General features: G+C 40.2%; 1 protein-coding gene across 1 annotated transcript in view; it reads left to right on the forward strand.

Moving 5' to 3' along the window:
* ST8SIA1 (ST8 alpha-N-acetyl-neuraminide alpha-2,8-sialyltransferase 1) overlaps positions 1-26,599 on the forward strand; it is a 133,898-nt gene that overhangs the window by 66,691 nt on the left and 40,608 nt on the right. The window contains exons 3-4 of the mRNA XM_037033919.1: positions 14,015-14,124; positions 20,750-20,842. Coding sequence (XP_036889814.1) covers positions 14,015-14,124; positions 20,750-20,842 — 203 coding nt within the window. The remainder of the gene's footprint in view (positions 1-14,014; positions 14,125-20,749; positions 20,843-26,599) is intronic.

The following is a 26,599-nucleotide window of genomic DNA, read 5'->3' on the forward strand; positions in this document are numbered from 1 at the left end:
TAATACGTCTCCTTCCCCCTCCTACCAAATTGTTGGGAGGTGCAGGGAGCAGTGCTGGACCAAAGAGAACTGTCGGTCTAACTAAGGAGTGTAAACACATCCAAAGACCGCAAAAACTTGGGAAGTTCATTGGCCAATTTGAAGAAGCTTCTGGTCTTTTCCAAGCCCAAACTAATATAATCCAAGGCGAACAAAGAAGCACCCTCTGGCCGTCTCTCTTCCTCTCTTGTTCATGACCTGCCCTTTCACTGTGCACTCACACCATGTGCTCCTGCCAGCCACATGGCCCTTGGCCCCGCCAACTCTGCATGCACGCTCCTGGGAGGGGGCACAGCAATGGACTGCAGCTGTAACACATACTCTCGGCTAGCTGAGATGGACTGGACTGGACTGTAATAAATGAGGCATAAACTCTGGGCAGTGGCCTTTACACTGGCCCTATTGGAGACAAGACTGGACTTTTTCAATGGTGAGACGGGTGGGGATGGGACATTGGGAAGTCAGGAGAGGAACCCCCTTAATTTTACTTCATCCATGGAGTTTGCCATGGAAACCCACCCTCCAATGCAGTCTCAGGAAACTATTTTCTTGAAGACACCACAAGAACTTGTTTTCCACTGATAACATTCCAGTTTGCTGATTATGTCTTTATGACAATCAATGTAAACTGTTTACAACTCCTATAAAAGTTTCTTAATTGAAATATTTTTATTTAGAAGAAAAATTATATTGAATACACTTGTTTTAATTCAGTGTTTTTATTTTAAGATGGAAATAATAAGTTCATTTCAATAAATTAAGTCAGTTTCTAAAATAATGTAACCTTTAGGTAAAAGGTCTAAGAAGTATTAATGCAAATCAAATCTATTAGAGAAAATCTACTGAAGAATGGCTTAATTGTGTTATCATAATTTGATTAGATTTTGTGAACGCACTCTAAAGCTATAGTTTGCTGAGAACTTTCTATGTGTTTTGTATATATTACCTGATAATTTCTACATATGGCTGGTATTATATTCTCCACTTTATATGTAGAAACCGAGGCATGTTAAGTGGCGTGCTCGTATTAGCCAGCTAGGGACTTGACGCTGGGATTCGAAGCTGAGTCAGAGTTCAAACTCAGGCCTGATGAAGCCGAACTCATTGAGTTTAACCACTTAAACGGTCTTGCCTTTCTTCTCAGATTAGGTAATACACCACATTAGTGCCTCTTCTGATAAATCTGAAATTTCTGTAACAGTTATAAGGAGTTCTCCATTGTGTTTTTGTCTTATGGAAGTGGACAAATAGTTGTTCTACTGCTAAAATGTATTGATGTGACCCGAGCTGTTTCCAAGTAGCCAGATGAGGAGGCTGAGCGGTAGGTGCTCTCAGGCACACAGGTACCGATGAACCTGGTACGGTTTTTCTGGTGGGTCATTTGGCAGTGTGTACCAAAAGCTTTAAATATGTGCTTATCATCTTACCCAGCAATTCCAAATCTAAGAATTTTTCTTAAAGAACTAATTGGACAAAAGTTCAAGGTTATATGTGTCAGGTCAGTGACGATCCCATTTTGTTGAGAAAACAAAATGTTTAGGATAAGAGGCTTCGGCCACAGAGAAATCACTGTGGGTAACAGCTGAATATTTCTTAATGTTATTTTGAACTGAAATTAGGGAGACTTTTCAAGGACCCTTCGGTCTGTTCTTTTTGTCTTAGAATCCTGAATTTTTCTTTGTCTCTCTCTTTTTTTAAAGATTTTTATTTATTTATCTTAGAGGGGAAGGGAAGGAGAGAGAGAGAGAGAGAGAGAGAGATATCAATGTACGATTGCCTCTCGTAAGTCCCCTGCTGGGAACTGGCCTGCAACCCAGGCATGTGCCCTGACTGGGAATCGAACCGTGATCTTGTGGTTTGCAGGCCTGCGCTCAACCACTGAGCTACACCAGCCAGGGCTTCTTTGTCTCTCTTTTAAAGATTCTTTTTATTTCAATTTTAGAGAGAGGGGAAGGCAAGGAGAAAGAGAGGGAGAGAAACATCAATGTGTGGTTGCCTCTTGCGTACCCCATACTGTGGGCCTGGCCCACAACTCAGGCATGTGCCCTGACTGGGAATTGAACCAGTGCCGCTTTGGTTTGCAGGCCCACACTCAACCCACTGAGCTATACCAGGAAAATCCAGGAAAATTCTGGATTTTTCACAAACAGTCTTTTGAAAAGACCAGTTATTTCATTTGGGCCTGGCAAGGAGAAGAGTGTTTTTCCAAACCCTTGGCTAAACAGTCCCTGAAACATGGTATTTTTCTACATGTTTTTGAATAATTTAAGATTTACACTCATCTTTAACCCCCTACTCTTTGAATAAATACAAGTCTGCCAGGGCCCTGCCTGTTTTGGAGTAAGAAATGCATACTGGTTACCTGCAAGCCAAAATTGTCCATGAGATATATTTGGACTTCTCTTGTTTAAAAAATCATTTGAACTATATTTGTCATATTAAAAACTAGAAGATTTCACATAAAAATCTGGGTTTTTACTATTGTTCAGAAAGGCAAATCAGAATATCCTTTGCCCATCAACAGGGTATAAGAAATTCCCCTTCTCTCTGGTTTGGTCCTGTCCTCTGCTAACCACGGTCCTTATTGCCTCCCTTCCATTAGCTTATGTGCTCTGCCTGGAATCTACAGGTATTTGTGCAGCTCTTATGTTCCAGACCCCTTTAACTCATCTGCACATCCTCAGTCTTCATGCCAGTGGTCTGAAAAGTGAACAGATTTGCTTTGTTTGCTTATATTCGTGGCATTTTGAGGTCAATTAATTAATCAGTGAAAACATCTATGTGCTTACTGTGGTCATAACACATAATTGAGGCCATTAAGAGTTACCAGACGTGATTCACACCCTTGAGCAGCTTATTCTTCCTTCATGGATGATGAGCACATACAGAAAAACAGTGGCTGGCACATGGCACCCAATGCTAAGTGCCTAGAGTGCCTTGTTAGAGGGAGTGACCGTTCGTGCTGTCTGTTTCTTTGTGACAATGGGCAGGGTTGTGAATGCCAATCCCAGTAGATGAAATTGGTCAGGAAAAGTTCTGGGAAGGGGAACCTTAGGCTGTATTTGAGAAGCGGGAGGATCTGATGGGTCCCAAACTTCACCGTGAACGTGAATTGTGTAGGGGCACTTTTCAGCCTTCCCAGCTCTACCCAGAGATTCTGTTTCAAGAGGAAAATACAAATCTTTAATATGCATTTCAGAGTGATTTTGATCTATGGGGGTCACCCTCTGGGAAAAAAGGGAGACGATAACCCAAGCAGATAGGGTGAAATAAGCACAGGCAGGAGTATGAGTGGGAGATTGAGAGGCTATAAAATCAGCTGATCGGAGGCTTGTGTGGGGTCAGTCCTGAGAGACGGTGAAGGGAGCAGTGCTAGAAGGAGGGATGTTCTGGAAACTTCTTTCCATTATGTCACCAGAAAGGGTCATGGATACTTTTTGTAAAGTGGGGGTTGGGGTGGAGGGAAAGCAGCAAGAGCTAGTTATTTTATTCTCAAAGGGAATATTCTCCGCTTGATTTCTTTATTTTAAAACAGAACAGGTATGTATGAGACAATCCTTGTTAATACTAATTAAGGGTTAATTAGCAGGCAGTTGATCCTGTTCTTGCTAGGTCAGGTGCTGATTCAGTTAATTTGGAGTAAAACTTTAACAATATGCTGTGGTACTAAGTAATTACACATTAATTATAGTTGAAAGCAAATATCGTACTTCTCACTACATTCTAGTGGAACAAGCATTGAGTTTGGAGTTGGGGTTTTGTCCTCAACACCTCTTATAGTGACTGGTATGTGGTTGGTTGTCACTCAATAAATGCCGGGCACATGTTTTTAACTGAAATGAACTTGATGCTCGTAGTTCCTCATTTTCGAGGAAGCTGAAGTTTGATTAGACGAGTGGTTTTCTGCACTGGATATTCCTTAGTCTGTCTAAGTGTCACTTTCAGAAATAAGAGAGAAACAAAGAGACCAGGGAGCAGGCCCCCACCCTCTACCTCAAAGAGCATCTTCTCTTTCGTCGTTTTATTTTTGTCATTTAATGGTGTTTTGCTGCATATGATCTTGACTGTCACTGTGAAACAAATGAAATAACATCAATGATAATAGCTTTGAAAGTCTCCTAAGTATTGAAGAGATGATTTGATTCAATCCCACATATATTTAGAAGCCACGGTGCACAGCTTAATACATAATTCTCATGACTCATTGAGCATAAATGAATTTAAATGTTCCTCTGATCTGTTTCAATTTTTGAGCATTCCCTAAATTTGTAGGGCATCTTATTGAACACAGTACTTGCTGGCACTTTATAGATCTTAAGGATGAAAAATAATGTGGTAGGTAGAAAATGGAGTTGGAAAAGTAGGGGGATGAAGGGAGGAGGCATTATCGCCCCCTCTATGAAAGTATGGAGACAAGGAGTTCAGATTGTATTGGGGCGGACACAGGTCGATAAACAGTGTGGAGGGCATGTTGGGTGTGAGCACAGATGACGCAGTGCGAGAGCAGAATGAGCAGCAGTGGGGGCTGGTGGGGGCTCCCAAGGGCTTCGATGAAGATCTCAATCATTATTTTCTCTAGAAAGGGGTGAACGTGGCACATTTTGTACATTTTTATAGGGGAGTGGTTTGTACTAGCCTTTGTTTATTTAAAGATCTGTCGAGGGATAATTAATACACGAAGAACCGTACATATTTAATGTGCATAGTTTGATGTGTTTGGACATTTGCGAACACCTGTGATGCCATCACCTTCATTTTAGAGGAATAACTAGCATATGAGAGTGAAGGATGGATGATAGGCAAGAATTAGAAGCCAATGAAGTTATAAGCCACTTTTTTGTATAGGGTGGGGCAAAAGTAGTTTACAGTAGGTGGTATGGAAAAGAATACAATAACTAGTACATAATAGTACAAGAATAAACTCTGTGTTTCTCACACTCACAAACGTAGACCTACTTCTGCCCTACACTGCAGTCATAGTGAAGGTGGCAAAGAAGAGCCCTATAGGGAAGGCATTAGGATAATATTGAGAGATGAGCAAAATTGACTCCCAGATCTCTAGGCTGTATTGCTGGGAAAATGTTGCTGCACCGAAAATAAAAATAATTGTCAGTGATCATTTACTTTGTGCTAGACAGAACTCATTTATTCCTCACGACAGCTGTACGAGGTGTGTGCCGTTATTCCAAATGAGAAGGCCAAGACACTAAGGTACCATACCTTGCCAGTGGTCATGGAAGAAGAATTAAGTCAAGACTCGGATGCAGACAGGGAGACGGGGAGGCTCTAGGGCTGAGCTCAGTAACAGGGAGATGCGCTGTCTGTATCTGTAGGAAAGGGATCCCCCAGTAGCACTCCCTCCTCTGCAGTGGAGAATACAGAGTCTAGCAATGTCTTGGGGCTTAGTTCCTTCCTGCTGCTGCTGGGGCCATTTTCTGCTCCACTCATAAGAATCACTGGCCGGTACCTTTGAAATGCTGTGCATATATGTCCTTCATATTTCCTTTCCTTTCCACCACAGACAAACACCCCACAGTTTGGAAGACTCTTGTAATGTGTCCAACCTCTGGCCTAAAGTATAGTTACAGCCTCCCTTCCTGTTTTGACACTTGTGGGTCAGAAACAACATGAGTAACAGATTTGAGTTAACCAGGAGTGGATTATGAAATGCTTAATGAATCTGCTGACTAGTCACACAATCTGATGTTATGTTTGGCTTCTGAGATCATATACAGAATAACACATTATACGTGAAAAATACATAATACTCCTTGCAATGCTTGTTATTTTCTAGGATGGATTGAGCAAACATTTTAATAGAGATATAGTACCCATTGTGTAAATATTCACACCATTCAATTTTCAGAGATGTATCCTATGCACAAAGAATATTAATACTGCATTTATCCTTTCAAAAACCCCAATTTTATTAGTGGAAATGGGAACACAAATCTGAGCAGCAGTGTTTGGGAAATTTGTTTTCATGTATTTGAAGAACAGATAAACTTCCTTGAATGTTAGGGTTGTGCAGATATTCTATATTTAGTACTTATAAATATTTATGTCCAGGCAAAGTTTTGGGCAATGTTTTTTTAAGAATGCAATAATATCTGTAATGAGAAGCATTTGTCTCTGAGGTAAATTACTTTCTGGATATTTTCATCATAAAAATGCTTATATATACAAAGTAAGAAAACAGCTGAAATTTTAATTTGGACATCCAAAGGGCCAGTTAAATGACTAAAAAAAAAGCAGATATAAAGTTGCTTATTTGCTGGGAAGGACCAAAGCTGCTTTTGAGTCAGCTGTATTTTTCATTATCTTGCCTGTTTACCTGGACACCTTGTTCACTAAGAATTCACTTGTGGGGAGTTGCCAATCCTTGGCCAAAATAACAAAGTGGGGTACAGAGATAGAGAGACGTGCATCTGAAGAATATGGTTGAAGGGTTGGGGGCTTAATTGGTGCACTGGTTAGAATGTAAGTAGGTCCTTGAGCAGGGCAGTACAATTAAACATGTCAAGGAGGGCATAATTAGGTGGGTGGTTGAATGGTGTAATTACGTTCGTAAGAGGGGGGTTGTAATTAGATGTGAGGCAGGGGGTGTATTTAGATGCCTAGGTTGAGGATTTAATTAACATATGGGTGAGAAATTGCGTGTGGGGGTGGAACATAATTACGTGTGGGAGTCCATGTGGATACGTGGGTGACGGTACATAGAAACGACCGGGTTGAACTGCAATTGGAGGTGTGAGTTCACATTCTGAGGGACAAAGGCTTGATATTTCATCAATAAGGGCAAGCACATGTTTTGACATTGTGACTAATAGCAGCTGGGATTTAGTGACAGCTTTTCTGACCACTCCGAAGGGTGTCAAGTCCACCTTTGGTTTTTGGTTAAGACCCGAGACCCTCCTCTAACAATGACATTGATTCCTCTTCATCGTGCGCGGTGCCTGATGGCGCCATAAACACTGAATGGCTGTTTTGCTCCCTTTGAAACACAGCTGCATGACAAGGAAGGCCCTCTCCCCCGTTCTATCAAAGAGTTTGCCTGGTGCAGTAGGGCTTTTCAAACAAGCAAAGAAAGCAAAGAATTTTTGCTGGAATTTTGAAGTGTAAAAATAAAAGTGACAAGTCTTCTAGCTAAGAGGTAAAGTTACGTGTGTAACAAAATCAGCAAAATTTAACTTGAGAGTCTCACTTTTTTTAAAGCTACGAAACAATGTTTATTCAGAAATATTTATGGCATTTCTCCTTTGCCCCAAGTGTAAAAGCATCAAGGCGTGAAGTGTAGGTTACTTGTCAAACAGGAGCAGGAGAGTGGTGAGGGAAGCTGGGGGAAGAAGAGTCTAGAACAAGGTAGGTGGAAAAGTTACTCGGTGCATCTGAGGAATATACATCGAAGCAGTGAAGTATGGTGAGAGTTATATCTTATAGCGTCTGATATGTCCTGTATTAAATTTAAAGCAGAGACCTTTGTTTTCATCTTCAAAAACAAGAGACTATTTAAAAATATAAGTTAGTTCTTGAAATAAAGATATTTAGTTGGTGAATAGTGTGCTTAATCTGACTCAGTCTGTCAGTTCTCATAGAGGTATGTGGTGTAGGGCCTCTTCCCAGCAGTTAGGGAGTTAGATTGTTTCTGGTAGAACTTCTATCTAGATGGAATCCTTTGTGGGCTGCTTCTGGGATTTCAAAACTTTTGGGCTTCCTTGTACTCCCAAGATGCCTAGATTTAAGGTTAGTGACTTTTTATAACTTGGGTGCAGGGACATTATAGCCTGCCTCCTAATCTCTGCTCTTGTTCTACATGGAACATTTTTTATTCTTTGATGCTGATTTTATATCAATGGGTGATGGTAACTTCTTACATTGTAGGTGTGCCTCCAAGGCATTCTCTTTCAAAGACTATTGTAACTTAATTTGTAATCACGGGTGCTTTACTTTACCAAAATGTTGTATATTTCTGCAAATATAGTAATCATGGCATTGTTTAATCCAGTTCTCTTTCTACAAAATGGTTACATTTTTCTTTTTCTTCATGCACCTCCTAACTTCTCCCATGCCCTGCAAGGCATGCTCAAACTCAAAGACAATTAATGATGATGGCAGCTAACTATATTGCTTAGAGAGGCAGTGTAATTCATTTAAGACATCTAGTTATGTCTGTGGGTTGGCAAATGAGCAGGCATGATCCTGCCAGTCACTGCCTCTTAGTGCTTTGCTGTCATTTGTGGATTGCCTATGAAGAGGAGGGTGAAGTGAGGGACCTAGGTTTGGAAATGACTGGGAAATAAGGCTTCATTCACTTACTCATAAAAGCCATTCTGGGATACTCAGGAGCTACTTATGGCACCAAAAAAACGAACAACCAAGGTTTAAATTATTCATATTTTAATAATATTCTTTCAAAAGTCACATTGTCAACCAATAATATTTTCAGAGTTGGCACTTGTGGTTTGTTTCCAAAAAAAGTCTTCTAGCCAGTAATGTCTTTTTACCGTCATTCATGCCATAAAACATGAAAGGCCCTAAATTTTGTCTTTGGTTTTTTTTTTAACCATTCTAAGGTTATTTAATAGACTAGAAATCTCTGCTACTTTTCTTATGCTTAAACTTGTGATCTCAGACCTCAGTGTCACCTCCTCAGTGATATTTCTTAACCCTGCAACACTCTGCCCTTCCTATCACATCTGCTGCCTCCTGTCAGTCCTGTTAGAATGTGAGCTCCACACGTGGAGTGAGTACATGTCTACTTTGCTCACCAGTGTATTTCCAGTATCCAGCACCGCTCCTGGCCCATAATAGGTGTTCAGCAACTATCGTGGAATGGAAAGGGAAATTCGGCACCAGGGCTATTTAGGAAGAGACACAGGTGATGTGGGCTGCTGGATGATGGGAAGGATAAGGGGTATCTCAGAAGCAAGATTCCAAATGGTTTTATTCACTGGCTCACATTTAGATAGTTGTGGGGCTCACATTTCTTTAATTTTGGGAATTAAGTTATACATCCATTAAGACATTAAGAAAATGCCTTTAGGTCAGGAATTGTTGAACATTGATTAGATGCTCCACATAAATCTGCTGATTAAATGATGAACTTATTTAATACATTATTGACCATCTGTGCTTTGTTTGGACATAGAGAGTTGAGCAAAAAGATATGTTACCTGCAATGAATTCTACAAAATGTATATTTAAAAACTCATTGGTTGATGGACGTAGGAGATGTACTCTCAAAGGTCCAATGATAAAAAAATATTTGTTCGAAATCTATATAAATCTTTGAAATTGAAAGTATCTGACACAAAGATAAATGCCGTAGTGGTCAAGCAATATAATGATATTTCCCCCATAGAATTAAAATTTTTAGTATATTATAATGTATTCATATCACATAATGATATTGGATTTCAGAGTTTTATGATGTCCAATACTTTGCCTTTTTAAAATTCTTATCATTGTACTGGAGATATATGGGACCATTCCTGACTTCCATTGAAACACCAAGAATGTGAGGGGCCTAGCAGACCGGAAGCTGAACATAGATGGTTAATATACTGAATAACATGGTCATTAAGAAGATAGCCATTAACAGATGGGCAGGGTGATAGGTGAAAATATTTGGACAGAGATTGGTAAGGTAAAATTGGGCTCAAGCAATGTTTTCAGCTCATTGTTACAGTCAGTCTGCCTAGTTTATCTTCTCATTTAGAGTAGTCATTTTTAAGGTTAGCAGAAGGAGTGTACTGTAATCTCAGATCCAATAGATGCTCTCTTGCCTGGACACATGAAAGTACCTTTGGAGAGAAAGGATGGAGTGTCTTAATAAAAGTACTTCTTGCCAAAAATCATACTATTTGTTTGGAATGGAATGACTGAAAGTTCTTTCTCTGTAGTACACCCAGAAAAGAGGTGCACAGACACCTTGTTCCCACATCATTCTGGTGAGTTTTGACCCTTCTCAGGTTGAGATATTCTGTGCTCTAAACTAGCGTAATGATATTATTGCAATTAGTTTTTTAAAATGTCAGAGATTTCTCAATTAAAATTTTCCTCTCTGCGATGCACTGGTGATTTCTTACTGTTTGCTGATGTGCTGCCAGTTCCCAGAAGAGGGCAGCCCAGACACTCAAGGAATACTTACTGACGTGAACTTGCTTGTGTGCGGGCTACACGTTGACCAAATGGAGAAGTAGTAAACACAGATTGCCAGGAAGAAAGTCAGAAATGGCTTCTGTTTTTCTCACTGGGCTTTTGTTGGAGGGCTTAACATTTTTTAATAGTTTATTGGCTTAATAGTTAAATGTTCTGCTAATAAACTATCCCAGTTATTGAGACAGAGTTAGATGCATCACCGTTTTACCATGTATCCCCCAAACCCATGGAACCTAGGAATTTCATGGCTTAAACAAGTTAGTAAACTCTGCTGGAAGGAGGAAAGGGGTGAAAGAAGTGGAGGAAGATGAGTGGATGACCATACCCATGACTCAGAGAGGTGCCTTTCAGATATCATCTCATATAATCTCATGCCCTGGCTGAGTAGCTCATTTGGTTAGAGCTCCATCCTGATATGCCAAGGTTGTGGGTTCGATTGCCCAGTCAGGGCACACACAAGAATCAACCAATGAAGGCATAAAACAGCACATTGATGTTTCCAGCACTCTCTCTCTCTCTCTCTCTCTCTCTCTCAACAACAACAAAAAGGCAACAACAACACAAAATCCTGTGCAATTTTATTCCCCTTTAGGAACGGGAAGCAGAATGCCAAAGGGCCTGACAGCCTGCCCTGCAGTCCTATAATCCCACCACCTGGAAGTTATGGAGGAGTATTTGTACCCAGGTGTATGTTGCTGCTTCCCAGACCTGTTTGTGCTGGGCCCAGATTGTTACCTGGAAACTTGGGATTGCCACTCAGTCTTGTTCTATGACCTAACAACAACGAGGGGAGGGGATTAGCAAACTAAATATTAGTTGAGGATGAGTGAACCCATACTTTTCAAATAAACTGCAGTATATTCAAAGATATGCAAATATACATGTATAACTCACTGAATTCAGACCAGTCTTCTGTCCTCACTACTGAACTTAATCTGTCCTTGTTAAGGTTGCCGGTGACCTCCTGTTGCTAAATCCAGTGGCAGTTTTCAGTGGTTTTTCTACTTGATCTACCATAGCATTTGATATAATTTTTCTCCTTCACTCCTCGAGATACTTCTTTTTACTTGTCTTCCAAGACACCACACTTTGCTGTAATTTTCTCCAATTCCCATGGCCACTTTCTCCTAGTCTCCTGTACTGATCTCTCCTCAGTCTGCTGAGGAGTGCCCAGGATTCAGGCCTTAGACCTCTTCTTCCTCTGTCTACATCATTCACCATCTAATCACCTGAGTTTCAATGCCTGCTATATGCTGATCACTCCCAACTTTCTACCTCAGGGAAGACCAATTTTCTCACTATATTTTCATAGATCCAGTTGCCTACTTGGCCACTAAACTGCCTAATGGGCATCTCACACTTGATATGTTTAAAATTAAGCTCCAGACCATCTACCTAAAACCTACTCCTCTCATAATCTTCCATATCTTAATAAATGGCAAGTCCAACTTTGTAGTTGACCTTGGCATGATTCTTGATTTCTCTCTTTTTCTCTTACCCTACCTATTTCCATTGCATCAGCAAATCCAGCCAGCTCTTCTAAATATCTCCCGAATCTGCTTACCCCTCACTATCCCCGCTGTCATCACTGTAGTCTAAACCACCAGAATCTCTAATCTCTTGTAACAGGAGATCCCTAACCGGTCTGTTTCTTTCTGCCCATGCCATCCTACAGCCTATTCACACAGCAGCACGTGATTCTTCCAGACGATGGCCTATTGTCATTCCTTTGCTCATCATTCAGTGACTTGACTGTCGTCTTAAAAGAAAACTCAAAGCCTTTTACCAGGCCCTACAAGGCCCTCTAGAAGTTGTTCCCCAACACCCGGACCAGTTATCTCTCTGATCGCCTTTCCTACTCTATGTCCCTTGGCACTCCGCTCCAGACGCAGTGGGCTCTGCTGTTTTTTTCAAACCCCAGAATGTTCTCTCCTCGAGGTCTCCACCAGCAGGTCCCACCGGCATCAGTGAGGCACACAACCTCATGTCCTTCAGGGATTTGCTTGTTTGACTCATTTGAGTTCCTCCCTGCCCCCCATTTCAATTGCTGTTCCTCTCCAAAAGCGTTTCCTGATCCTCCACTGCCAGCGATTTCTTTCTCTCCGCAGCCCATCTCACCACCTGACACGCTCTTCATTTTACTCATTTATCTGTATTTATCATCCATTTTCCCACTACAATTAAGCTCTAGGGGGACAGGGATTATCACCTATTTCTCTGTCACCCAGGACAATTCCTGGAATAGTAGCACTTAGCAAATAGTTGTGTCTTAAATGAACAGCTAACTCAAGCATAGAAACTTAAATCTTATCTAACAATTTATAAATCTAATGAGTTTCAAGTGTAGATTTCAAACTTTCCCTTCTCAGGACTGACCGAAAAAAAAATGCCACATACCATCCTGAACCATCCTGGATGTGTTAGGGTGCTGGCCTCTGCCTGCCCCCCTCTACACATCCTGCTCAGGAGTTCACTCCGATGGGCTCTGTCATGGTCATGCAGGGGATTCTGAACTCTCTGTGGGCAAGTGCTGAGAATTTACACTTTAGGTGCTGTACCTTTCTCAACCGTGTTTTCCTAGCTCTGGTTGTTCCTTTTACCTACCAGAAACCAAAGAAGTGCAGCTTCCTCTCGCACTGCATTCAAAGCCTCCCTCAGCTACTAACGAGCACAAAGATTTCTCTAATGTTTTTTCTTGTTTAATCATTTTATGCCTGGGCAAGGTTTTTATAGTATACATTCATGTATTTATTCTATTCAATATAGTTAGTTTATGTACTAGGTAGGTACAGTACAGTCTCCCAAAGAATTCCACCCATTATGCACTGTTTCAGCAAGCAGGAAATCCTGTACCTCGTGGTTCTTGCTGATCTAGCTAAAAGAGACCAAATGAGGCATTTCGCTTTCAGGGCCTATTGCTGGGTTTTGATATTCCTTGGTAATATAAATAGCACGCCAGAACACTCAGGTGCAGTGAACATTTTCTTTGCAGCCCAGTTCCATGTTTGCAGAGTCACAAGCTGTCTGGGTCAGTTACAAGTCGCTTGCCCCTCAGTGCCTCCTAAGTTCTAGAAAGACCCACCCAGTGTGTTCAGTTGCTCATAAACACAACATTGGCTCTCAGCATACTTTTGTGTCTTTGTTTTGGCTTCTTTCTCTGCCGGGCCAAACTGCTCATCCTTTGAAATTCATCACAAGTGAGAAAGCTTTCCCTGAGTCAACTTGGCAGAAGTGCCATCTTGCTCTTCTATAGAATTCTCCCCAGTGTCTGGAGCCGACCTTTCCTACAGGAATTTCAACATTACATTAGAGTCTGTTGCATAAGTATATCTGTTCATACTCTCCTCATGTCCCAAATTGTGCATCCTGAGGCCTGTGACTTCTGTGTCCTTGTAACAAGAGTTAGTATAGGAAATGCTCAGCAGTGTTTGCTGAGTGCTCATAACCAATTGTATGAATAAGTGAAATTGCATTTGAGTTTGTTCCCAGTTTAATGTCTTCAAAAATATTTCTATGTATAGCTTTGATTTTTCTTTTTTTTTCCATGGCAGACAACACTATGTGCATAGCCAATCTGATACAGAAAAAAAGTGTCTATTTAAATACACTTTACGGAGTTAGTTTTTTTTTTTTAAGTTCAACGGACTAGGATAGTTTTTTCCTTACAAACTTCTTGCATCTTTCTTTCTACATGTCCTCTTCACTCTGCCCAGTCTTTAGTCAAATTCCTCCAAAGGATCGGCTGTAAACAATGATTTTTGTGAGCAGTTGTGTGTTCTCTGCAGTGAAAACCCGCCTTGTTTTCTGTTGCTAGGCAACCCCATTCCAGCTGCCCTTGAAGAAATGTGCGGTGGTGGGAAATGGTGGGATTCTGAAGAAGAGTAGCTGTGGCCGTCAAATAGATGAAGCAAATTTTGTCATGCGGTAAGAGAGAGCACCCACAGCGTGGCCTCTGCCTTTCCTCCCTTTCCCCACCCCTCCCACCAGCCCGGGGGCCTTTCGAAACTAGTCACTTGTGGTTAATCAGTTGTAGCTGCTCTTTAGCAAGTTCATATACAAGTGAGTTCAGGAGAAGAGCCAGGGGACCAAGGGAACCTGCCCCAAGAAAAGTACAAAACAGAGAAAGGTTCAGAGGTTATGGACAGACCCCCAAAGTGGAAACGCAGATTTTATTTTAGATTACACAGTTGGACAGTTAAAACTTTAAACATTTTTCTGAAGACTAACTTTCTATGGATAGACACTTCGGATTAGTCATTTCACTTTATACCCTTCTTTGTTTTTCACAAAAGCATTTTTAAGTAGCAGGTAGGATTTGAAGAGGAATTTGGTCTGTGCCTGATGAGGGAAACTGGAAGCAGGAGAGGGAATAAATGTCGAGCAGGGAGCAAGCTTGGGGTAAAGGACTGAGCAGGGGGGCGATGTGTGCATGACTCCCAGCGGAAAGCAGGAGGCTTCCGCAGGGGCATGTCAAGGAATTGCTGCAACCCTCCCACCAAGGGTCGAGACCATCAACCTAGTGGCACTGGCCTGTCCTGTTAGGCAGTTTTTGACCAGAAGTAAGGACAGCATATGATTGGATAGACACAAGTTGGGGATTGTCTGAGTGAAAGGAAAGAAGGACAAGGGGTGACAGGATGTAGGGTCCTGGCTAGAGAGTGTGTTCAGTGACACCTCGAAGTCTGGCTGGCTAGAAAGTGGGCCTTAGAGGCATGAAGGAGAGAGGGAGGGAGGAGCCACACAGGGCAGATGCTAGCGTCCTCCAGAGTCTGCCAAGGGTGTGTGGTGAGGACGCGAGGGAGGTGGGATGTAAGAGTTTGAGAATGGCCTGCGGGCGCAGTAATTTTGCAGCTTACCTTCTCTGGGGACACTCAGATATGTTCTGGACAAGGAAGATATTTGCCACTGAAAATAATGAAGGAAGTTAGAGGATGGAAACCTCATTAAAGGGGAGGATGAGGGTTTGGTTTTTGTGTTCATTTTTTAAGGATAATAGTAATAGTCTGAATGGTCTACTATTAAATAGTCTACCTTTTGGTAAGCTACATAAGAGACAGTAAACCAGCTTTGAGCTCTGAGATGAGCAAATAAGGGGAAACTAAAAACCATTTGAGAGTGTTTCAGGGGAAGGCACGTACATGGGGGAGGACCAGGTTTCCTCTCAGAGAGTTGGGCTTCTTTTTTTTAAAGATCTTACTTATTTAGTTTTAGAGAGAAGGAAAGAGAAGGAGAAAAAAAGGTAGAGAAACACTGATGTGAGAGAGAAACATCCATCAGTGTCCTCTCACACGTGCCCCAGGTAAGGATTGAACCCGCAACCCAGGCATGTGCCCCGCCCCAGAATCAAACCCACAACCCTTTTCATTGCAGGACAATACTTAACCAACTGAACCTCACCAATCAGGGCCAGAGTTGGGTTTCTTGAGATATTTCTAATCTCATTGGTGAAGCCTGCAGCAGAATGGGGAGATCTTTTTACATGAGGAGATGTCCTGCCATAGTTTTTCCAATGTAGGACAGCATTTTCCTCTCCATTGCAACTATTATTATTATTATTATTGTCAGTATATACAAAAATAGGAAAATGGAGAAGATAAAAATATAATTCTGTTTATTCAAGTTAATGTACCTTCTGTTTATCAAGTACCTACCCTGTATTAGGCCTTAGCCAGACCTGGAAATGGTGTGTAGAACAATTCTGTCACGGGCTTAAAGTCTGGAGGTGTGGTAGTGCTGATGGGGTAATTCAGAGACAGACTGTAGCAGGAGCGGGAGCATAGCTGGGCCGTTCTGAGGAAAAGTGGTGTCTGGGACCAGCTATTCCACCCTGGGCACAGGAAGAGCCTTTGCATGGCTTTAATGTGGGAGGGACACCAAGGGCCTTCACAGAGTTGTGAGTCATCGGAACCGTGCCAGGTGGGGCTGGAGACGTATGTAGGCTATAGGAGTGGAAACAGTCTCCTGGGGAGGACAGACAGAAGAACAGAGACCCTGGGGCAAATCTAGGGGCATCACTTCAATATGTTGGCATTAGGCAGAGGCTAGGAAGCCAGTGAAGAAGGAGGAGTAGGAGGGCAGGCCCTGGCCACAAGCCCGCTCTGTAATCCACGGCAAGTCATTTTACTTTTGCCGGGGCTCAGCTTTCTAAGGCACTTGGGGAGATGGGAGCAGACAATTCTTCAAGCCTTTCCCCTGTAGAAATTCTGATTCTAACTGTGATTGTATGAATACTATGTCATTGTAACACAGTTAATGTAGTCTAGTTTAAACTTTCAAATGGCTCTTGATTATAAATTCATTTGCTCTTTCTAAAAGCTATGTAAGGAAAAGGGATTGCATATTATGCTCGTAGATTCAGGGACATTAAGTGACTTCAAGAGGTCTCAATGTAATACAGAAGGAGGCAGTACAATAAATGCCTTTTTACATTGGGTCGGCTAAAATGTTCATTTGTTTTTTTCTGTAAGATGTTCCTAGCAATGCTTAGTTGTCTTTAACGTCATTCAAAATAACTGTGTTAGAGTGTATTGTGACAACTTTGATATCAATGTGTATTTAAAAAAACCAAAATTGGTGAATTTTTGTGTAGCCATTTTAATATTGAAGATAGAAGGAAATATGCAACATTTTCAGTATATTATGCTTTATTATTTCAAGAAAGGTAAAAATGCAACTGAAATGTAGAAAAAGATTTGCACAGTGTGTGGAGAGGATGCTGTGACTGATCGAACATGTCAGAAGTGGTTTGTGAAGTTTCGCGCTGGAGATGTCTCGCTGGATGATGCTCCATGGTCGGGGAGACCAGGTGAAGCTGACAGTGATCGAATCCAGGCATTGAGAACAATCAACATTATGCCACATGGGAGATAACCGACATATTCAAAATCTCCCAATCGATAAAGTTATTGGTGAAAATGAAAAATGTCATTTATTTTATGGAAAACAACGTATGGACTTTTTGGCCAACCCAGTATTATTCCTGAGTGCATGTGTGTGTGTGTGTCACTACATTTAGAAAGATGGATATTTCAAAGGTAAAATGTGGAAGACTAGGCCTGAGCTTCTTAGGGGCTTATTTGTGGGCCATATTTGTTGTAAATAAAGCAGACTAAGTTTGAGTTGTATCTAGTCTGGTGTTGATATATTCAAGTTCAGAGTCAAGGAGCCCCCGTGATTAGAGTGCCAGCACCGTGGTAAGTATGAAGTTCGGAGACGGCCGAGGGCACTGGGGACTGGAAAGAGATCGCAGAAGACAATATCACAACTAGAGCTATGTGTGTGTGTGCCTGTGATTAATTTCAAGGCTGATGCTATTTGCACCACACATTTGAATTTTTAAAAAGCCTCATTTATGGTTTACAATATGGAAGTAATTAAATGTTGATACATTGTTTAAAAATTATTTTTAAATGGACCATCTATGGATCTATTTATAAATGGCTGCTTAATACACATTTTGGGGGACCTTTAGAAAATTAAGGTAGTAGCATACCTTCGAAATTCAACATTTAGTGAGTGAAAATGACTAGAAACACACAGTGTGTCTGGCTCCAGGCTATAGGGTGTGAGGACGGTTGCAGTCCCAGCCGTAGCCTTATCTCCGCACAGCGATGTACCACAGTAGTGCTCAAAACGCCTTTCGGGACAAGAGTGTAACAATGCCATAATTTTCTTTGCTTATACACTCTCTTTTTTTAGTTTAAAAACTTCTCTTTATTTTTAAAAGTTATTTTGATTGAGGCATAATTAACATCAGTTTTAGGTATACAACCTAATGATTCAATATTTGTATATGTTACAAAATGATCATCACAGTAAGTCTAGTTAAACATTCATTACCTCATTTTTTTCTACCACTCCCACCCACCCCAGCCATCCCCACCTCCCAGTCTCAATCCTATCCCCCTTTATGCAGTTTCAAATACATCTTCTAATGCTAAAAATCAGTTTGCCAAAGTAAATGGCATTTACATTTTCAAAGTAAATGTTTGCTCTATAACTAAAAACAAAGCTTTAAAAATAATATTGCAGAATAAAATTTATCTAGAAGGTCTGCAAGAGAGAGATAAGAGTGACTGCATCTTACAGAGGAATTGGGTGTCTCGGGAATACAAATAAGAGCGACATCATTTTGGTGCCTTTGAATTATGCCAAAGTGTGCATTCTGCATAGTTAAGTAAACATAAAACTTAAAAAGGAACTTTATGCTTTTTTTTCTACTTAAAGATTCCTCTCCATCAAGCCTATTCTCCACCATTCCCATCCCCCATTCAGAGAATATTTCATTTTTGATCACTTCTGTGATTAATCTTTTGAGATCATGAGCACAGTTACGAAGACACTGTAACCACTGATGTCTGTTAACTGTGCCAACAAGCGGCAATGCAAAATGTGAAGCACTTTCACGCAATTATGCCTTATTAGAAACAATTTAACTGTATCAAATGTGCGTTTATGTAAATCTATGTAATTATCAATTTAGGAGTTGAGGAGCTAAAATTATAGTGTGCTTTTTCTAAGAGAAGAGTTACAGGGATGTGTTATAGACATTTGTACTTGAGGAGAAAGTTTACCCAGGGAACTTAAAGCAGATATTCACAGTGAAATATAATTTCATTATTTTACAGAAAAGTATTTGTAAAATATTTTCTTTATTGTTTTAAGCATTTCCCTCTGCTGTAGGATTTGGCAGTCAATGTCTGCAAGTTTTTCTTGAGCTTTTACTCTGTGGTAGGAGGTGTGAAGGAACCTAGATACGTGAACCATGGTTTTACCTACAAAGGACACAGAGAAAAACAAAGTATTTTCTTCATTTAATAATGGCAAAGCAGGTAGCCTGCATTCCTTAGCAACATTCAGAGTTTGTAGTTTTAAAATAAACTGGTTGATTCTCAAATGTTGTGAAGGACCACAAAGATCAGAGCTGCTTCACGAGGCAAATCTCCAAACTTTAGCACAAGCTTGATCCTGGAAGTTATCTTCATGTTTGCAAAGATCGATGAAGTCACAAGACCGCAGTCAGCACCCGAGCCGGCTGAGCCTGGCTGTTAATGCCTAAGCTCACTCCCTCCTAAGGGTCCTCAGAAACCCCATGGGATATGGTGTGCCCACTAGCAGGAGATTCCTCAAGAGTAAGCTCTGCAATTTGGCTTCCCTTGGGCTCCCCACCATGCCTATTGTGTTTATTCTCTATCCACACTCAGCAAAACTCACTGACTCTCTGACTCTCTGTGGGTCAGCTGCCAGAAGAACCAGTATCTCATTACCAAAGAACAGATAAAAGGAAGATTCCAAATCGCCCGAGACAGGTTTCCACGTAGGATGCCCTGAGCGGTAGGAGTCACAGGGTGAGTGAGAGACAACAACAGGGAACCAGAGCTGATCATCTGAGTGGGTGCCCAGGCAATCATATCTCGGGGAAAATTTGTAGGAAAAAAATGTATTCGTTGGAGAACTGCAGAGACATTAACATTTGTAAGATCTCTTTACCTACAAATAAACAGTGCTTTAGGTTGTTGAAGTAATAAAAAGTGAGCAATGTGACCTGATTTAGTAGAAGTCAGGTGGAGAAGAGAAATTAGGACACAGAAATAAAATAAAAACTAATAGAAACTACAGAAACATTTGAGGTTGTCATATGTAATAGATGCGTAATTACATTTATATGCTACTTCTGGTATGTGACGTTCTTGAGCTTTTGCTATGTGTGAGATATCAAAGTAGGGACTGTTTACACACTTCTTCCTTTGATCTTTACAACCTGATTAGAAAGGCAAAGTCATTAGCCTCATTTTGTGTAATAGGGACACTGAGACCAAACAGATGAATTAACTACTTGTCTGATTTCCCACTGGCAGACAAGCCATGAGATTTGGATTTGCAGTTGCCATTTTTTTCCATTGTAAACATTCATGAGACATTGCAGCCAAGGAAAGCAACAGGGGAGAGGGTGGTGTGTGTGTGGCAGCTGTTTCTCTCACCAGGGAAGCATCACCTACACTCTTTCCTTTGGCTGAACCAGGATGGTGGAGAATCATTGCATTTCTCCAGATGACATGACATTATGACTTAAGCAGTCATCAACCCATACATCAGTTCTGTCTACAAAAGTGGGCAGATTGATTTAGTACATGCATTGATTTAGTACAGTATAGTAGTACATTCAAGGCAGAGTTGGTTCTGAATGTACTATTATAATTCAGAACTTGGGAAAAGAAAGAAAACACAAACAAATGCAGTTCCCCTCAATCTCCCAAGGTTGGTCGGTATGCCCGGAGCAGTGCGGGTCCTTTGTCCCCTAGCGTACCACACCCTCCTGAGCTCTAATTTCAAGTTGAATCCTTCCTGTCCTCCCACCTCAAAAATATTTTGAATGGAGTAAATTCATTCTCAATACACCTCTTTCCTTTCATAGACCATTTCCCTCTCTGGCTGATGTTTTCGTTCACTTGTGAATTGTGCTAGCCTTAGAAAAATTCATATTGGTTATGATTACTGATGATTTGAAAGTAGGAAAATCATTCTCAAATGCTGGTTCTTGTTTCTCTAGATGCAATCTTCCTCCTTTGTCAAGTGAATACACTAAAGATGTTGGGTCCAAAAGTCATCTAGTGACAGCTAACCCCAGCATAATTCGGCAAAGGTAAGCATTTGTGACTTCTGTTGGCGAGGAGCTAAAGAGGAAGCTTTGTGAAGTATTTAGCACCATAAAGGCAGTGAGCATTACGCAGTTTAGGAAACAAAGAAGAAAACCATCTGGATAGGCAGGAAGGATGAAGAAGGAAATTGTAAATAAACGAGGCAGCATTGTGGAAATCCAAACGCAATTTCGCACTTCAGCTGGAATTCTGTTTCTTGCCTTCAGAGATGGTAGAAATAACATGTGGGTCCATTGTTTTGCTCAAAGAAGCAGCACAATATCCTGCTTACTACTCCTTTCTAGTTTGTTGGCTTCAGTCCTAACTCATTGATTGATGGATTGTTAAACTGAATTAATATCAGATTTATTAAGAATAAAAACAAAGCAATGACAAATCTACTGCATATGCATGCCTGAAAATAACAACATTGTCAGAATGTTGTTAGGGATGTATGATGATATTATATTACATTATATCCAATCAGATTTGAGAAAGCAGATGGAAAATTCTTGCTCTAGTACTGATTCCATAAATGTTGGCAGCTGCGTGGGAGCTTCTGCGGGTCAGCCTCTAGTTGATGAAGTCCATCAGTCAGCTGTGGAGAATGAGTCAGTCTCTGCAAAGATGATGCAGGCGTTGCCTTCAGACTCTCTTGTGTAGCTAGCAACTAAGAGTGAATACAAATACACCCTCCCCAAATGCTCCATTTACATCCTCTTTAGTCATGGATGAGACTGGCCTAATCCTGAAAACATTATGTACTATTAATCTTATAAATTTGTGTTAGTTTGTTGGGTAAAAAATGGCACCGTATTTACTTCTGTATTTTTTTCTGAATACCGGAAGGGTTGAGTGGGTATTGGCTATTTGTACTTCTGTGAATTGACTGTTTATATTTCTTGTTCATTTCATGCTTTAAAATATTTTTATGTTGATTTCTGGAACTGTTTATATTATAGATATTGTCTTTGTCATATATGTAACAAATATTTTCTTCTAGTCTCACACATTTTTTAACTTATGTCTTATGAAAATTTAACATTTTTGACACAGTGAAATTTATTTCATTTTTCTTTACGGCTTCTTTTTATTAAAAAATATTTTTCTGGACAATCTTTCTTATCCGCATCCCCTTCAATGAGAAAAAAGTATACTATATTTATCTAGTACCTTTATAGTTTCATTTTTCATATTTAAGAAATTTAGTCTATGTGTATATTTTTATCTTTATAACAATAATTTTATTGTTTTCAACAAAACATGTGTTCATTATGGTATTTAAAATGAGAGTGAAAAGTACAAAGGAGGTAAACAAAAAAATTACACCAAACCTCATCATTTGAAAATAATGGTAATTAACAATAAGTAAACTTTTTCCAGATATTTCATATGTTCTCAGAACTTTGAAGCTATTTTTTCATTATCTTCTTAGATTCCAGTGTTGCATATCAGAAATCTAATATGAATCTGTTTATTTTTTGTTTGAGGGAAACCTTTCTTCTCCCCACTGTTACCTTTTAAAGCTTTCTTTTTGGTTATTTAAATTCAGATAGTTTACTAACACATATTTTTAAAATATAAAAAGAGTCTTTTTAAAATTAATGTCGCTTAGCACAGTAATGAGAGGTTCTTTTACTTGGAAGACTCCAGGGTTTAGTGGTGAGGATTCTGTGCTCTACAGCAAGACTTGGGCTTTAGTCCCTGCTAGCCCACTTACGAGCTGCGTGAGCTTGGCTAAGTTACTTAACACTGTCTCCTTCAGTTTCCTCATCTGTAAAGCAGGATAATAATACTTTTATTATAGAGAATTACACTACATATGTATGTAGGTGCATATATAGGTATGTGTGTATATATCTCTATATATTGAAATTATACATAGTGCTTAGCATAGTGCCTGGTGTACTGTAAGCACCATGTAAGTATTAGCGATCATTATTATTATTATTTTTATCTCTGAACATTCTCTCTCTTATGTGTGCTACATGCTGTTGAGTCAGCTTTGACTCCTGGCGATTTTATGAATGAGTGATATCCACAAGGTCTTGTCAATAGCCCTGCTCAGCTCCTATAGACTCATATTTGGTCTTCCTCTTGTCATCCTGCCTTCTACTTTTCCTAACATTGGTGTCTTTTCTTAAGAAATCTGCCCCCCCCCCCATGATGTGCCCGCAGTAGGATAGATTAGACGGTCTCTCTCTTGTATGTCTGATTATTTCCTCTTAGTCACTGACATTGCTCTTTCTTTCTAGTCTTCCTATTATATGGATATTGGAACTTCTAGATCGACTTTCTGAGGCTTCTAACTCTTTTCTTGTAGTCATGTGTGCGTATGGTATGTTTCATGTTCCAAGAATAACCCTCTTCAACTCACTAAATCATATTCCAGTTGTGTCCATTCTCCTATATAGAATACCATTTTCACTTTTTAAAACCATGCTTTCATTTTCTGTGAGTCTAATTATTTCATTTTAAAGCTCCATATTTTTTTTGTGGATGTTGTTACCGAACAAAGGGTCCAAGGGTGGGGCAATACTTGGCCCACCGAGGAATGCCAAAAACTGCTACAGAAAACAGGGGCCTCTCCCAAGGACAGTACACTAATATCTATAGGGCTCTTCTGTCCGCTGCCAATTGGAAAGACATCTCTCAATGCCAGAGATTTGTGAAAAGGAAACAAAATGTTTATTTAATGCTATTCAGGCCTAATGCCTTCCTTAAAATATTAAAGTCTTTAAGGGTATACACCTACACACACACACACAGCGCTCCCTTCTCCCACTGTCCCAACTCCGGGTACCGTAAATCAGGAAAAGAGCACACGTCCGTTTTCAGGTCGCTGGCACGTGAGCTGTGTCGCCTGCCTGTCCAGGCAGGATCTCCAATTAATCCAAAGTCATGTGGCACCTTTCACTGGCAGGAGTTCTTTGTACCAAGTTCCAGTCAAAGTCTCTCCTGGTTTCCAGGCCACTCAGCCAAAGGAAGCAGGCCAAAGCTGCGTGGGCCTCTTCTACCAAAGCTGCACTCCACCAAAAGCGCGTCTTTCTTCTTCACCTAGCCACAGGGATCTCCATTCTGGCAAAGCTGCGTGGTCTTCCCTTTCACCAGGCCAAGAGGGGGTCTGCACTCTGCTGAAACCGCGTGGCTCTCCCTCCTAATGGCTACAGGGGTCTACATCTTTCCAAAACAGGGTGGCTCTCCCCCTCACCTGGCCAAGAGGGGGTCTTCACTCTGCTAAAGCCACATGCCTCTCTCGCAGGCACTATCTCTCAGAGAAGCAGCCCCAGTTCCCAGCCTGGTTAGCTCCCACTCTGCTAAAGCCACATGGCTCTCAAGCAGGCACTCTCTCTCAGAGAAGCAGCCCCAGTTCCAGCTTGGTTTGCTGCCACTCACTTCTCCTTGGCCCAAAACTTGGCCACAGCTCTTTAACATATCTATGAAACCAGTTAAAGGTTATAGATATGTTAAATGACCATTCTAGAGGTTAGCTGCAAAACTGTTGCTATGCAAAACAGCTCTCAATGGCCCTGCTCCATTCGTCCCTTCCCCCAACTGACACCTGGGTGGGGGGGGGGAGGACATCTTAATATTTCCTCCAATATTCCTGTATACTTTGAGTTCTGGACATCATTCCAAATCTTTCCTGGGCACCCCCCTTTGGCTGCACCCTGTATCAATGTGATATCCTCTTAAGTTTTATCAAGAATATTAATGGATGTAAAAGTTTTGTGGTTTTGCTTATTTCTATGTTCCTTTTTTATTTCCTTTATTTTTGAATTTAATGCTACATATATTATTTGACTTTTTTAAATTTGAATTTGTTTTCTGTTCATTTTTATATGATGTCTGTTTGCCGTCAGTGAATATATGTATATTACTTTCAAAATAAATACTTCACTTTTAAAATGTCACTGAAAACCAAAAATGCCATTCAAATTTGTGAGTAAATAAATTTAATGGATGACCAAAGATTAGCTTGATGCTTTATTTTTAGGATGGTTTGTTTTAGATGTAGCTAATGTAGAATGAGAAAACAAAACCTCATTCTGGCCCCGGCTGGTGTAGCTCAGTGGATTGAGTGCGGGCCTGTGAACCAGACGATCGCAGTTCAATCCCCAGTCAGGGCACATGCCTGGGTTACAGGCCAGTTCCTGGCGGGGGACGCACGAGAGGCAACCATACATTGATATTTCTCTCCTGTCTTTCCTTTCCCCTCTAAAGATAAATAAATAAATAAAAATTATTAAAAAAAAACAAAACAAAAACTCACATTAAAAAAAAACCTCATTCTGTATAGTTTGACTATTAACTCTCACTCAGTCCTTGTATATAGCATTTATTTATTTATTTATTTACTATTTTTATGGGAGTCTGCTTAGGGAGATGGCAGAAAATCACCAATGATGATGGTGTCTCTTTTAATTTCACTAAGTGGTTTGGTGTCCTGGGAACCCTAAGAATGTGCAATTTTTAAATTTGAGGTGTGTTTTTCTCAGGTTAAATGGAATGAACAAAAGGGCAAGGAAACTTACAGAAATGTTTTTGATTATTAAAAATGTTTTGTTGTTAAATAATTACAGACACACACGAAGTTGCCGCACGCACACACACAAACATAAAAAGAGCCTATGTATTCTTTATCCAGTTTTTCCCAATGAAAACATCTTGTATAACAGGAGTATAATACTTTAACTATTATTTTAACTTGGGAATAACTTTTTAAAAGGAGTAAATGTTCTCGTGCAGAAAAATGAGACATTCAAGGGCAAAAAATTTTGTTTTCCTACCTGAACATGTGAAGTTGTTGGTAAGATTTTAAAAGGAAGATGAAAATATTTAGAGCAAGATTTAGTACAAGATGAGATAGAGGCTGTAATTGTACTTTTGAGAAAAATTACAAAACTACAGGAGAAAGGAAAGGGTAAAAAATTAAATACTTAAGAGGAAAAGTAAACCTGTTGGTTAAGACTTATGTTCAACATAAACAGTTAATACAAGACAAGCAAGAATCATTTGATTAATATTGGTCAACGTTTAGTCAACATTTCTACATGCCAGGTTATGTGCTATTTATATACATTGCCACATTTAACCCTCAAAACCTTCATAATAGGTAGAATGTTTTAATGTGTGTATTTACACATTAAAGGGAAATGTGATGTGGTAAGGTTAGTCACCTGCTCATACTCCCAGCTGCTGGTAATCACTCCAGGACCCTACCGAGACGAGGCTCAGTCCAAAGTCCATGGTCCTACTCAGCGACCACCACACCAGGTGATCTTTCCAGGTGACCCACGTATTGTACAAGGAGACCATGGAGTTTTCAGAAGTGATAAGTTATTTTGGGAAAGTGAATGAAAAAAAATTTTTTTACTTAAGAATGTATTCAATATAGTAAGATTTTTGGATTCAAAATCAAAATGCACATAGCCACTCCATTTTGTGAAATAAGGAAATAACGTACCATTTACAACAGCATCAAGTAATGTGATGTACTTAACAACTGGACAAAAAGCAAGCCCTCTGTAGAAAAATTAGGGAATTTTACTGAGACAGTTCAGACACCCTAACTAAATTTACTGATGTACCATGACCATGACTGAGAGACCCAGGATGGTAAAGGCATCAGTTCCTCCAAAATTGATCTATAGGAAATTCTAGTAAAAACCCCAGTAGTGATATATGTGTATAACTTGACAAGTGGATTCTAAAATTTATATAGAAATGCAGAGCCAAGATATCAAAGAAGCTCTTTTGAC

Source organism: Sturnira hondurensis, unplaced genomic scaffold (assembly GCF_014824575.4).
Source record: "Sturnira hondurensis isolate 20B ecotype Veracruz unplaced genomic scaffold, ASM1482457v3 Scaffold0021795, whole genome shotgun sequence".
Taxonomy (NCBI): domain Eukaryota; kingdom Metazoa; phylum Chordata; class Mammalia; order Chiroptera; family Phyllostomidae; genus Sturnira; species Sturnira hondurensis.